The sequence below is a fragment of the Cherax quadricarinatus genome, chromosome 45 (genome assembly GCF_038502225.1).
Source record: "Cherax quadricarinatus isolate ZL_2023a chromosome 45, ASM3850222v1, whole genome shotgun sequence".
NCBI lineage: Eukaryota > Metazoa > Arthropoda > Malacostraca > Decapoda > Parastacidae > Cherax > Cherax quadricarinatus.
Genome location: NC_091336.1, coordinates 13,869,291 through 13,884,243, shown reverse-complemented (window position 1 = coordinate 13,884,243; position 14,953 = coordinate 13,869,291). Strand labels below are relative to the sequence as shown.

Genomic DNA, 14,953 nt, shown 5'->3' with positions numbered 1-14,953 from the left:
CCCATCTCCAGGACTCAAGTCCGGCCTTCCGGTTTCCCTGAATTCCTTCATAAATGTTACTTTGCTCACACTCCAACAGCACGTCAAGTATTAAAAACCATTTGTCTCCATTCACTCCTATCAAACACGCTCATGCATGCCTGCTGGAAGTCCAAGCCCCTCGCACACAAAACCTCCTCTACCCCCTCCCTCCAACCTTTCCTAGGCCGACCCCTACCCCGCCTTCCTTCCACTACAGACCGATACACTCTTGAAGTCATTCTGTTTCACTCCATTCTCTCTACATGTCTGAACCACCTCAACAACCCTTCCTCAACCCTCTGGACAACAGTTTTGGTAATCCCGCACCTCCTCCTAACTTCCAAACTACGAATTCTCTGCATTATATTCACACCACACATTGCCCTCAGACATGACATCTCCACTGCCTCCAGCCTTCTCCTCGCTGCAACATTTATCACCCATGCTTCACACCCATATAAGAGCGTTGGTAAAACTATACTCTCATACATTCCCCTCTTTGCCTCCAAGGACAAAGTTCTTTGTCTCCACAGACTCCTAAGTGCACCGCTCACCCTTTTCCCCTCATCAATTCTATGATTCACCTCATCTTTCATAGACCCATCCGCTGACACGTCCACTCCCAAATATCTGAATACATTCACCTCCTTCATACTCTCTCCCTCCAATCTGATATCCAATCTTTCATCACCTAAATTAATAATAATAATATAATAATTCTAGGTAGTAGGTTGATAGACAGCAACTACCCAGGGAGGTACTACCGTCCTGCCAAGTGAGTGTAAAACGGAAGCCTGTAATTGTTTTACATGATGGTAGGATTGCTGGTGTCTTTTGTCTGTCTCATAAATATGCAGAATTACAGGTATGTCTTGCCACTTCTACTTACACTTAGGTCACACTACACATACGTTTACAAGCATATATATACACACCCCTCTGGGTTTTCTTCTATTTTCTTTCTAATTCTTGTTCTTGTTTATTTCCTCTTATCTCCATGGGGAAGTGGAACAGAATTCTTCCTCTGTAAGCCATGCGTGTCGTAAGAGGCGACTACAATGCCGGGAGCAAGGGGCTAGTAACCCCTTCTCCTGTATATATTACTAAATATAAAAGGAGAAACTTTAGTTTTTTTCTTTTGGGCCACCCTATCTCGGTGGGATATGGCTGGTATGTTGAAAGAAGAAGAATATAATAATTCTGGGTAGTAGGTTGATAGACAGCAACTACCCAGGGAGGTACTACCGTCCTGCCAAGTGAGTGTAAAACGGAAGCCTGTAATTGTTTTGCATGATGGTAGGATTGCGGTGTCTTTTTATTTTGTCTCATACACATGCAAGATTTCAGGTACGTCTTGCTACTTCTACTTACACTTAGGTCACACTAGGGGTACATGTACAAGCATATATATATATATACACACCCCTCTGGGTTTTCTTCTATTTTCTTTTTAGTTCTTGTTCTTGTTTATTTCCTCTTATCTCCATGGGGAAGTGGAACAGAATTCTTCCTCTGTAAGCCGTGCGTGTTGTAAGAGGTGACTAAAATGCCGGGAGCAAGGGGCTAGTAACCCCTTCTCCTGTACAAATTACTAAATTTAAAAAGAAAAACTTTCGTTTTTCTTTTTGGGCCACCCTGCCTTGGTTGGGATATGGCCGGTTTGTTGAAAAAGAAAATTGTAGGCAGTAGGTTGATAGACAGCAACCACCCAGGAAGGTACTACCGTCCTGCCAAGTGAGTTTAAAGCAAAAACCTGTAATTGTTTTACATGATGGTAGGATTGCTGGTGTCTTTTATCTGTCTCATAAACATGTAAGATTTAGGTACGTCTTGCTACTTCTACTTACACTTAGGTCACACTACACATGCATGTACAAGCATATATATACACACCCCTCTGGGTTTTCTTCTATTTTCTTACTAGTTGTTGTTCTTGTTTATTTCCTCATATCTCCACGGGGAAGTGGAATAGAATTCTTCCTCCATAAGCCATGCGTGTCGTAAGAGGTGACTAAAATGCTTGGAGCAAGGGGCTAGTAACCCCTTCTGTATACATTACTAAAGTTAAAAAGAGAAACTTTTGTTTTTTCTTTTTGGGCCACCCTGCCTTGATGGGATATGGCCAGTTTGTTGAAAAAAAAAATAATAATAAGCGAGTTTCAGAACATACCACTAGGTGGCACAGCTAACAACCACAATATCAGCTGAGCTGTGCAATGTGTTTATGTCACCGTGGAAGCATTTCTCATGTTATTATTGCCAAATTTCTTTTTTCTAATCATGGGATCTAAGTAAGTAAGTGCAAAGGACAATGTTGAGAAGAAAAAGAGGATGATGTCCATGGAATTACAGCATGAAATCATAGATAAACAAGTGAGGTGTGCGGTGGCAGTAGGAGCTAGTAGTAAGTAGCCTATCTTCCACTCTCCACCTCTGCCACCGTATATACACTTTATAAAACCACTTTATTTCTTTACATTCTCTGTTATGTTTTTATGCAATATTTCTTATTTATGAAACTAGTGCAGTTAGCCTCACAAACACTCCATTTTCTCTTATAATAAAAGCATGGGAAGATAGTCAGCGGGAGAGGGAATGGACGTCACTGCCACCACTCGCCATATTATGGTGTATTTTACTCATATATCATGTTTCTATCTTAATTATATTGTTTATTATGTCATATTAGATGAATTGTGATAGATAAATAAATCACAGAGTTGATGTTAGCATCATATTGAAGTATTTTTGTCCTGCGTCCCTAGAGCAGAAATGCCACTGGATCGCATTATGGCATTTCAGTTAATCTAAATGAGGAATATTGACTCAGTATACAAGTAGATTGGGTTACGAGCTAGGTCATGGAACAGATTAAACTCATAAGCAGAGGTTCCACTGTACAATCATTAACTTATCTGACCCTGACTTTCTGAATAGTCCATATTATCAGGTAGCCAATTTACCTCAGATCCCTTCGGATTTGGATAATAGATGGAATAGCTGTACTGTATATTTAAAATTTTAATAAGTGTATGAGAAATAATTTTTTCCATCTCTCTTACAGAAAAGTCATCCAGAGATTCGACATTGTGATTTAGAAATTTTGTAGAGGACAGAAAAGGCCTGTGATCAGCTTTAATTACCAGTGGTTTGTGGAACTTTGTATATACAGTATATTATTTAACATCACCACTTCGATTATAAAATGAACAGATTAATGTTTTATATATGCCAATATAGCTGCTGTGATCATATAAAATTAAGGTTCCCTTCAGATAAGTTGAGGTCAGTATTGTTGATTTATTCAAGAGGGAGAAATTACCCCATGGGTCTTTGTCATAAGCTAGCTCACTCATTATTGTCAGCCCTATGGCAAAAGCATGGCAAACTGTTGTCAAAGACCACTAGTGTAGGGGAGGGGGAGACCGCTGACTTACCGATCATAGACAAAGTTATTCTTGGGTAGCACTTCTTAAGAGCCAAAATTTATTACAGTAATTAAAATGACTAACATGTTAAGCCTGACATGGTGATAGGGAGTGGAGTTCTCTTGTGGAAATGGTAAGAGGCACTCCATACCTACATTCAAATGTAAATGCATTACTGTATGATGAAATGCAAGGAGTTAGTGCAAATCACACACAACTATTTATGGTGGATAGGCAGAACATGAGCTGAGACTCAGAGCCTGCCAACACAAAACTTCCTTAGGCAATATGGTAAGAGTCAGTGAGAATGAAAGGTGGAGAAGAATTAGCCATACTTGGCTTAATATTCACTCAGGAGTCCATTAATCTTGGAGCTAATGTACGATGTCCCACTAGAAGCCAGCAACCAGTGTTCTAATGTTTGGTTCTTGGTAAAGTAGGGGTGTAAGATAAGTGAATTAGGATGAGCAGAAGCTGGCAAATATACAGGAAAAGCAACACTAAGTATAATGGAATTTTGTAATGCTTTATTATATGACTCTGAGACTGATCCCTCAGTTTACTACAATTTCCATTATCAACTTTATAATTTCTTCTGCTTGTAGTAATGAGATTATTGTAACTTGTCTAACAGTGCCAATTTAGGAACAGAAGCATGCACATCATAGATTATGTTAGAAAGAGAATGGAAACTACTGTAGTATAAGTTGGTTATAATACACGATATATAATCATATATTATATAATAATAATATACTCTATGTAGGTTAAACCTGTACAGGGTTCAAAGAATAACTGTACAAGTGACAAAGACTCAGTGGTATCCTAGCATCTATTTTGCTATAAACAAAATAAATTGGATGATTATAAGTTCACAGTTAATAGTATTCAGTGCAGAAGATGGATTGAAAAAGATACACTGCAGAATTGCATGAAAGTGCAGTTAATAAAGAAGAACTGATTGGTCAAGAGGGTAGTAACCCTAAAGGCTTAAAACTTCCCTATTGTTTTACAACGTAATTAACATGAGATCATAATGAATAGTTATGATGTACTCATGATACTTACTGTATTTTGAACATAGGATAAATTTAGTATTAAAATATCCTGCTACCTTCTCATAATGCCTACATTACCAGAAAAATGTCATCCTAGAATGACTTATAAATAAGGAAGAAGATTGTTTATTCTGCTTACTACAGACTAGGGAAGATAACTGAAGCATGAGTGGTGGGATCAGCAGTTCTTGAGTGAGCCAGGTAACTTGAGCATTGCCATTGGAAGCTTGCTCCAAGCCCATGATTCTCAAATGCATTTAATATTAAATTACTGGCATATTTGACTGGTAGTTAGTGAACAGTATCACTAGTGAATATTCTATGCCAAAATATTTACAGCAGTTTCACATATTGTAAATAAATAATGTAAAGTTGTATAAGTGTGTCTTTGCTTGTTACTTATGTGAGATGAGCTTACATATTATCTGTATTATCAGGCTTAGTAATGTCTGAGGTCGTTCTCTCCTGAGTGTACTGCTTGGTATTCATTGCTAGGTTCCCAAACATCTTTTATCACATGTTTAAATATTGTATAGTAAATGTGTATAAGATTTTTTTTTTTCAATACTGTATATCAGTAGCATGGGCAGTACTATACAGCTTGCACATAATATATAATAGTACTTACATTAATATCCATACATGATCCAATTTCCAATTTTTGGTTAAAATTATAAACTGTTACAGGTGCTCTGATTCTCCTTCCAGTGTGAATAGATACCCATTATCTTATGGTATTAACACCATTACATATATATCTAACAAATGTGTGAAGTGGGCACCAAAAAAATTCATTACAATCCAAGAATTTTGGGATGACATGATAAAAAAAAACTGTAACCTACCGTATATAACACCTGGTCATGACAGGGAGAGGGATTACTATGAGGGGTGAATAATTCAGTGCCATGGCTGAGAAAGGATCATCTTCCCTACTAGCTCAGTGTGACAACCACGGAAGGTTCGCTGTTTTTCATTAATATGGTCCTGAACTCTCCTGGCAATGTTGCCAACTAGTCAGGAAGGACCTGGCAAGGTCTGGCATATTGACAAGATACCTGGTGAGTACCAGGGTATCAGGAGGTTTTGGTGAGATGTTATTATTATTGTCCTCAGAAAAAAAATGTGGCATTTTGGTATGAAAAAAACATGCACAAATTTTTATGTATTATATGTTAGAAATAGGAGAGGAGAGTTATTAAATGGAGAGTTAGAGGTATTGGGAAGATGGAAGGAATATTTTGAGGAATTGTTAAATGTTGATGAAGATAGGGAAGCTGTGATTTCGTGTATAGGGCAAGGAGGAATAACATCTTGTAGGAGTGAGGAAGAGCCAGTTGTGAGTGTGGGGGAAGTTCGTGAGGCAGTAGGTAAAATGAAAGGGGGTAAGGCAGCCGGGATTGATGGGATAAAGATAGAAATGTTAAAAGCAGGTGGGGATATAGTTTTGGAGTGGTTGGTGCAATTATTTAATAAATGTATGGAAGAGGGTAAGGTACCTAGGGATTGGCAGAGAGCATGCATAGTTCCTTTGTATAAAGGCAAAGGGGATAAAAGAGAGTGCAAAAATTATAGGGGGATAAGTCTGTTGAGTGTACCTGGTAAAGTGTATGGTAGAGTTATAATTGAAAGAATTAAGAGTAAGACGGAGAATAGGATAGCAGATGAACAAGGAGGCTTTAGGAAAGGTAGGGAGTGTGTGGACCAGGTGTTTACAGTGAAACATATAAGTGAACAGTATTTAGATAAGGCTAAAGAGGTCTTTGTGGCATTTATGGATTTGGAAAAGGCGTATGACAGGGTGGATAGGGGGGCAATGTGGCAGATGTTGCAAGTGTATGGTGTAGGAGGTAGGTTACTGAAAGCAGTGAAGAGTTTTTACGAGGATAGTGAGGCTCAAGTTAGAGTATGTAGGAAAGAGGGAAATTTTTTCCCAGTAAAAGTAGGCCTTAGACAAGGATGTGTGATGTCACCGTGGTTGTTTAATATATTTATAGATGGGGTTGTAAGAGAAGTAAATGCGAGGGTCTTGGCAAGAGGCGTGGAGTTAAAAGATAAAGAATCACACACAAAGTGGGAGTTGTCACAGCTGCTCTTTGCTGATGACACTGTGCTCTTGGGAGATTCTGAAGAGAAGTTGCAGAGATTGGTGGATGAATTTGGTAGGGTGTGCAAAAGAAGAAAATTAAAGGTGAATACAGGAAAGAGTAAGGTTATGAGGATAACAAAAAGATTAGGTGATGAAAGATTGAATATCAGATTGGAGGGAGAGAGTATGGAGGAGGTGAACGTATTCAGATATTTGGGAGTGGACGTGTCAGCGGATGGGTCTATGAAAGATGAGGTGAATCATAGAATTGATGAGGGAAAAAGAGTGAGTGGTGCACTTAGGAGTCTGTGGAGACAAAGAACTTTGTCCTTGGAGGCAAAGAGGGGAATGTATGAGAGTATAGTTTTACCAACGCTCTTATATGGGTGTGAAGCGTGGGTGATGAATGTTGCAGCGAGGAGAAGGCTGGAGGCAGTGGAGATGTCATGTCTGAGGGCAATGTGTGGTGTGAATATAATGCAGAGAATTCGTAGTTTGGAAGTTAGGAGGAGGTGCGGGATTACCAAAACTGTTGTCCAGAGGGCTGAGGAAGGGTTGTTGAGGTGGTTCGGACATGTAGAGAGAATGGAGCGAAACAGAATGACTTCAAGAGTGTATCAGTCTGTAGTGGAAGGAAGGCGGGGTAGGGGTCGGCCTAGGAAGGGTTGGAGGGAGGGGGTAAAGGAGGTTTTGTGTGCGAGGGGCTTGGACTTCCAGCAGGCATGCGTGAGCGTGTTTGATAGGAGTGAATGGAGACAAATGGTTTTTAATACTTGACGTGCTGTTGGAGTGTGAGCAAAGTAACATTTATGAAGGGATTCAGGGAAACCGGCAGGCCGGACTTGAGTCCTGGAGATGGGAAGTACAGTGCCTGCACTCTGAAGGAGGGGTGTTAATGTTGCAGTTTAAAAACTGTAGTGTAAAGCACCCTTCTGGCAAGACAGTGATGGAGTGAATGATGGTGAAAGTTTTTCTTTTTCGGGCCACCCTGCCTTGGTGGGAATCGGCCGGTGTGATAATAAAAAAAAAAAAAATAAAAATATGTATGATATTAAACCAGTAATATTTATTGTGAAATATTTTAAAATATTTTAAATTATGGGGAATCAAATTCAAAATGGGAATTGACACAGTTACTTTTTGCTGATGATACTGTGCTTATGGGAGATTCTAAAGAAAAATTGCAAAGGTTAGTGGATGAGTTTGGGAATGTGTGTAAAGGTAGAAAGTTGAAAGTGAACATAGAAAAGAGTAAGGTGATGAGGGTGTCAAATGATTTAGATAAAGAAAAATTGGATATCAAATTGGGGAGGAGTAGTATGGAAGAAGTGAATGTTTTCAGATACTTGGGAGTTGACGTGTCGGCGGATGGATTTATGAAGGATGAGGTTAATCATAGAATTGATGAGGGAAAAAAGGTGAGTGGTGCATTGAGGTATATGTGGAGTCAAAAAACGTTATCTATGGAGGCAAAGAAGGGAATGTATGAAAGTATAGTAGTACCAACACTCTTATATGGGTGTGAAGCTTGGGTGGTAAATGCAGCAGCGAGGAGACGGTTGGAGGCAGTGGAGATGTCCTGTTTAAGGGCAATGTGTGGTGTAAATATTATGCAGAAAATTCGGAGTGTGGAAATTAGGAGAAGGTGTGGAGTTAATAAAAGTATTAGTCAGAGGGCAGAAGAGGGGTTGTTGAGGTGGTTTGGTCATTTAGAGAGAATGGATCAAAGTAGAATGACATGGAAAGCATATAAATCTATAGGGGAAGGAAGGCGGGGTAGGGGTCGTCCTCGAAAGGGTTGGAGAGAGGGGGTAAAGGAGGTTTTGTGGGTGAGGGGCTTGGACTTCCAGCAAGCGTGCGTGAGCGTGTTAGATAGGAGTGAATGGAGACGAATGGTACTTGGGACCTGACGATCTGTTGGAGTGTGAGCAGGGTAATATTTAGTGAAGGGATTCAGGGAAACCGGTTATTTTCATATAGTCGGACTTGAGTCCTGGAAATGGGAAGTACAATGCCTGCACTTTAAAGGAGGGTTTTGGGATATTGGCAGTTTGGAGGGATATGTTGTGTATCTTTATATGTGTATGCTTCTAGACTGTTGTATTCTGAGCACCTCTGCAAAAACAGTGATAATGTGCGAGTGTGGTGAAAGTGTTGAATGATGATGAAAGTATTTTCTTTTTGGGGATTTTCTTTCTTTTTTTTGGGTCTCCCTGCCTCGGTGGGAGACGGCCGACTTGTTGAAAAAAAAAAAAAAAAAAAATTTAAAATGCTATAAATATACAATGTACAGTATATTTATGTTAGCAAGTTTTCATTTTGTAATGTACTGAAATGCAGTACAGTCACTGCATTATAAAAAATAATGTATTTATTTCATAAGGAATCTTTCTGAAATTTTTTTTTTTTTTTCAACAAGTCGGCTGTCTCCCACCGAGGCAGGGTGACCCAAAAAAGAAAGAAAATCCCCAAAACGAAAATACTTTCATCATCATTCAACACTTTCACCACACTCACACATTATCACTCCTTTTGCAGAGGTGCTCAGAATACAACAGTTTAGAAGCATACACATATAAAGATACACAACATATCCCTCCAAACTGCCAATATCCCAAACCCCTCCTTTAAAGTGCAGGCATTGTACTTCCCATTTCCAGGACTCAAGTCCGACTATATGAAAATATATATGAAATTAATATATATTAATCCTTTCAGGGTACATCCGGCAGATCTACGGCTTTACGTTCAGGGTCCAAACCGTAGATCTACACCATGAGCTCAGCTCACTCTGATAAACTGTGAGTGGTACATTTGGGCCTAGATATGAGAGAATACATCTATGTGGTATGTGTGCACCACATAAAACAAATCCTGCAGCACACTGTGTATAACGAAAGAAAAAAAAACTGAGACCATGATTTTCGATTAAAACAGTGACTTTGCAGTGTTTTTCGTATGTTTTTTATAGTTGTATTTGCAATTTCTTGGTCTCATATGATAGAATGGAAGACATATTACAGAAATAGAGATGATTTTGATTGGTTTTAGCACTGGAAATGGCTTGAAACTGAGTTCAAAGTAGCGGAAATGTTAAATTTTTGCCGATGTTTAAGAGTAAACAAACGACCTCACACGTCTAATACACGCCAGCTGGTGGGTCTAATATACATTCACAAATGTGGTGATGATATTTATACTATTATTACAATATTGCATAACAGTAAATCTTCTATTTTTTGGTGTGAATAAAAATTCATTATGTGAATAAAAAATCAAAATGGAATTTATTTGTAAAGCCTCAAAACATAACTAATGAACAGAGGAAATGTTAGTTTAGTGCCAGGAATACCTACATTGTTTATTCTGGACCCTATATTGAAATTGGAATATTTTGAAGTTTGTGTTAAATTGGCCAAATTACCAATTTCCGATCACTTTATTTTGTAGTTGAAACAGTTGACTTGGCGATTTCTTGTGCTCAATCGATAGAATAGAAGTAATACTAGTGAAATAGCTAAGAATTTGTTTGACTGGAATAATGTAATTGGCCTAAAATGGGAGTCAAATTCGGCAAAATCGCCAATTCATAAATATCGCTGACACATCGCGAGAGCATAATTTCATCAATTTTCCATCAAATTTCGTACTTTTTGTTTTATTACCTTGAGAAAAAGATTCTCTACCATTTCATAATAAAAAAATAAAAAAATTATTTTTTGAAAATTCTTGGACACTGGTGCACACTTGAAATTTGGCCTCTGGACCCTGAAAGAGTTAAATATACATCGCATATAAACATTGCATGTTTTTATATACTATGTAACGTGTTTCTTTGGGCCCATGGTTGCTTATTTTGCAATTGCACTCAATCAACCACAAAAACAATGGATTATAGCAAAATGTTTGGATGAATGAGCAGAAGCTTCCTCACTTGCCCAGAGGCAAAGCCAAACTGACTTGCAAGTGGCCCCAGCCAGAGGATGGATGTCTCCCAAATGGCCGATACCCGAACTAACGACCGATAACCGGGCGCTGAAAAAACGGCCAATAACCGAGTTGGCCAATAACTGAACCGGCCAATAACTGGGGATCCACTGTACACAATAACAGCACAGACTTTGCTGTCATTATATTGTTTACAAAACATGTTTACACAAACCAACAATAAAAAATGTTTATTATTATTTTTCTATCATAATATATACACAGAGTCACTGGACAGTTCCTATAACTACAAGAGGTTCTGAAAGCTTGTAGTTGTGTGGGGGTGGACTTGTAAATATGCTGAGTCACCGATGTGTCTTGTGTCACAATGATGCATCATACCACCACTAACACTCACTGCCTTCCACAACACATCCCTTCGTCCCCAAAAACCTACCTTCCTTCCTTTCCTTCCTTCCTTCCTTCCATCCTCTCATCTCTTCCTACCTACCTTCCCTCCTTCCTTCTTCCTTCCTCTCATCTCTTCCCACCTACCTACCTTCCTGCCTTCCTTCCTTCTTCCTTCCTTTTTTTCTTCATTCAAGTAATTTTATGGTCTGTGAGACCAATATAAGGTATATTGAATGTATATTGACTCGTTGTATACCTCACAATAACTGCACAGTCATTATAGTTTACAAAACATGTTTACACAAACCAACAATAAAAAAATGTTGTTTATTACTATTTTTCTATCGCATATATATACATATAAAGTCACTGGACACTTCTCGGAACTGCTACAGCTTCTGTAAAGCTCGTAGTTGTTGTGTGGGGGTGGACTTGTAAATATGCTGAGTCACTGGCCTAATTAGTGTCACAATAACAAATAACGCCATCACTCACCACCCTCGCTGCCTGTCAACTTCCTCTTCGCCCCACCAACCCACATGGAAATAAGTCACTGTCAGAATTTTTTGGGTTATCCTAGGTTAATGGTCTCCTTCCTTCCTTCCCTCCTTCCTCTCATCTCTTTCTTCCTTCCTTCCCCCTCCCTTTCTTCCTACCTTCCTTCCTTCAGGTTTCTTGGGCATTGCTTTTGGTCACAAACCCCTCAAAACCATGAAATTCATCTTCACTGACACTTCCATCTGTGTTTGAACTGTCATTTGGGAACAAAAGAGCCCCAACTAGCCGAGGAGTGAAGAGGTTCATAGCGCTAGACATGGTGAACAAGGTGTAATAAAATGGCTTTCCCACAATGCACCACTGGGTCCCCGATTTTTTTTGTACCGCACACACTGACGATGGAGACCCATTCTCTCACATCTAGGACTACCAGCCTTTTCCTGCTTGATTTGAGGACACTAGAATTTATGATGAAAGAAAACTCAGATGAGTGTGTATACATGTGTGTACATGCATGTGTAGTGTGACCTAAGTGTAAGTAGAAGTAGCAAGACTTACCTAAAATCTTGCATGTTTAAGAGACAGAATTTATAATCTGAAAAATTTCTTAATCTGTTAACCTGAATAGGCTTAGTTTTTAAAAACTTTGTCACCTCAACATTATATTGCAAGACTGATATATTATAAACTTCAAATAGCTCTTGTCAGAGGCCTCAATTTTTGCTGGATATATGTACAGTATTCACAACTTGATAAAAGTCATTCATGTTTGTTATGCTTTTATTTATCATTAACTTGAATTTACCCGGTAATTACTCTTTTTTTTTCACAGATGTGCTGTACTTAAACAATAATAGACACTTTCTTAAATTTATGTGGACATTATAAAAATATTAAACAGAAAGAGATAACTGGGTATTTTTGTATAAATAATTATGATTTTGTGAGGCAGAAAAATCAATATGATAATACAGTGTTTTTTTTTTGTATTATGTATTTATTGAGTATTATCATAACTGAATGCTCTTATTTGCTTATCTAATGAATTGGGTGAATTATTTTGGTCAGACTGGATTAGTGAAACTGATCTACCTGGAGTTTATCTGGAGAGGGTTTCGGGGGTCAACGCCCCCGCGGCCCAGTCTGAGACCAGGCCTGAAGGTTTGCAGTATATCTACAGGGTACTATACATGAGACAATACATACTTTATTTATGCACTATACAATAATTGGTGTTAATGCTAGTGGTGTAATATATGAATTTATAATTTTCTAGCGATACAGATTTATTAAATATTTTCATGCAGCTTCATTAATTTTTAATATTTATTTTGCATCTTGATTGTCATCTAAATGTCTCTAGTCAAATAAATTTGAGTTAAACCCTGAGAGATGCCTGTCTTGTCCATCAGTAGGTACCTTCTATAATGATATTTGACACATATATAAAGATAAAATAAAATATACCACTTTATCTGAGGAAATGCAGGATAAGAGGTTATGGCATGCTCAAATGTCTTCTCATACCATTAAATATTTTGGAAGGTCATACCATTAAATAGTTTGGAAAGTCATGCCATTAAATAGTTTGGAAAATCATGCCATTAAATAGTTTGAAAAGTTAAGATTTAGCTCCATGTGTTGCTGCTATGTTATCCTACTTTGTAGCTTTCATACTTGTCACCATAAGCAAATTTGACCGAGATGCCATCTGGTGCCCATCTCAGCCTAGTGTTGGCGGACACGTGAACTGCCCTCTCTTTCTCTGTCTCCAGCCACCGTGACACACATCTTCCTTCTAGGTCTCTAGCTCTGACTGACAGTTCAACCAAATGTCTAAAATGTATCTCTGCCAATACTTATCATAAGTTTCTTCCCTTCTTTCATGCATATATTCAATAAATACACCACTCCAAAACTATCCCTCACCTACTTTTAGTATATCAGTCTTGATCCTTTTTGTCCCAGCTGCTTTACCCACATTTGATTCTACCCACTGCCCTGGACACTTTCCCTGCATTCACCTGTGGCTCTTCCTTACTCCTCCTAGATATTATTTATCCCTGCCAAACAAATTCCCCACAGAACATTCCTTGAAACGGTACCAAACTTACACACGAAAATCACTCTCTCCGAAAGCTAAAGACTCGGCAGACAATGCAACATCCCCCCAATGAAAAGCAGGGGTGTCACTAGCACACTAAGAGACAACACAATAAGTGTCAGGGGCCCAAGACTGTTCAACTGCCTCCCAGTATACATAAGGGGATTACCAATAGACCCTGGCTGTCTTCAAGCAGGCACTGGACAGGCACCTAAAGTTGGTACCTGACCAGCCGGGCTGTGGCTCGTACGTTGGATTGCATGCAGCCAGCAGTAACAGCCTGGTTGATTAGGCCCTGTTCCACCATGAGGCCTGGTCACAGACCGGGCTGTGGGGGCATTGACCCCCGGAACTCTCTCCAGGTAAACAGTTCATGGTGTTTGTATGTGCTGATGTTGCCAGAAATAACCAACACTCAAAATATTCTCCCATCAGTCTTATCCTCTATTTCATTTTTTTACTTCTCAGTCCTTTTCAGCTTGTTAATCTCTCCAATCTCTCCAAAAACAAAAGCATAATAAACATTGATCAGTGACACAAACAGACCTTTTTTTTTTTCAACGAATCTGCCGTATCTCACTGAGGCAGGGTGACCTAAAAAGAAAAACAAAAGTTTTCCTATTTAAATTTAGTAATTAATACAGGTTAGTGGATGAGTTTGAGAATGTGTGTAAAGGTAGAAAGTTGAAAGTGAACATAGAAAAGAGTAAGGTGATGAGGGTATCAAATGATTTAGTTAAAGAAAAATTGGATATCAAATTGGGGAGGAGGAGTATGGAAGAAGTGAATGTTTTCAGATACTTGGGAGTTGACGTGTCGGCAGATGGATTTATGAAGGATGAGGTTAATCATAGAATTGATGAGGGAAAAAAGGTGAGTGGTGCGTTGAGGTATATGTGGAGTCAAGAAACGTTATCTATGGAGGCAAAGAAGGGAATGTATGAAAGTATAGTAGTACCAACACACTTATATGGATGTGAAGCTTGGGTGGTAAATGCAGCAGCGAGGAGACGGTTGGAGGTAGTGGAGATGTCCTGTCTAAGGGCAATGTGTGGTGTAAATATTATGCAGAAAATTCGGAGTGTGGAAATTAGGAGAAGGTGTGGAGTTAATAAAAGCATTAGTCAGAGGGCAGAAGAGGGGTTGTTGAGGAGGTTTGGTCATTTAGAGAGAATGGATCAAAGTAGAATGACATGGAAAGCATATAAATCTATAGGGGAAGGAAAGGGGGGTAGGGGTCGTCCTCGAAAGGGTTGGAAAGAGGGGGTAAAGGAGGTTTTGTGGGCGAGGGGCTTGGACTTCCAGCAAGCGTGCATGAGCGTGTTAGATAGGAGTGAATGGAGACGAATGATACTTGGGACCTGACGATCTGTTGGAGTGTGAGCAGGGTAATATTTAGTGAAGGGATTCAGGGAAA

At 39.0% G+C, this 14,953-nt stretch overlaps 1 protein-coding gene across 4 annotated transcripts in view; it reads left to right on the top strand.

The window, feature by feature from the left end:
* The window catches only part of ZnT49B (Zinc transporter 49B), a 145,887-nt gene extending 133,066 nt beyond the window's left edge, over positions 1 to 12,821 (top strand). For 3 of the 4 annotated variants that reach the window (XM_070094313.1, XM_070094311.1, XM_070094315.1), the window contains exon 13: positions 3,086 to 5,191. In XM_070094313.1, the coding sequence (XP_069950414.1) occupies positions 3,086 to 3,130 (45 nt within the window). In that variant the 3' untranslated portion in view covers positions 3,131 to 5,191. Of the gene's footprint in view, positions 1 to 3,085; positions 5,192 to 9,314 lie in introns of those variants that run through there. The other variant, XM_070094312.1, reaches the window with a different exon arrangement.
* Positions 12,822 to 14,953: the final 2,132 nt, after the last annotated feature.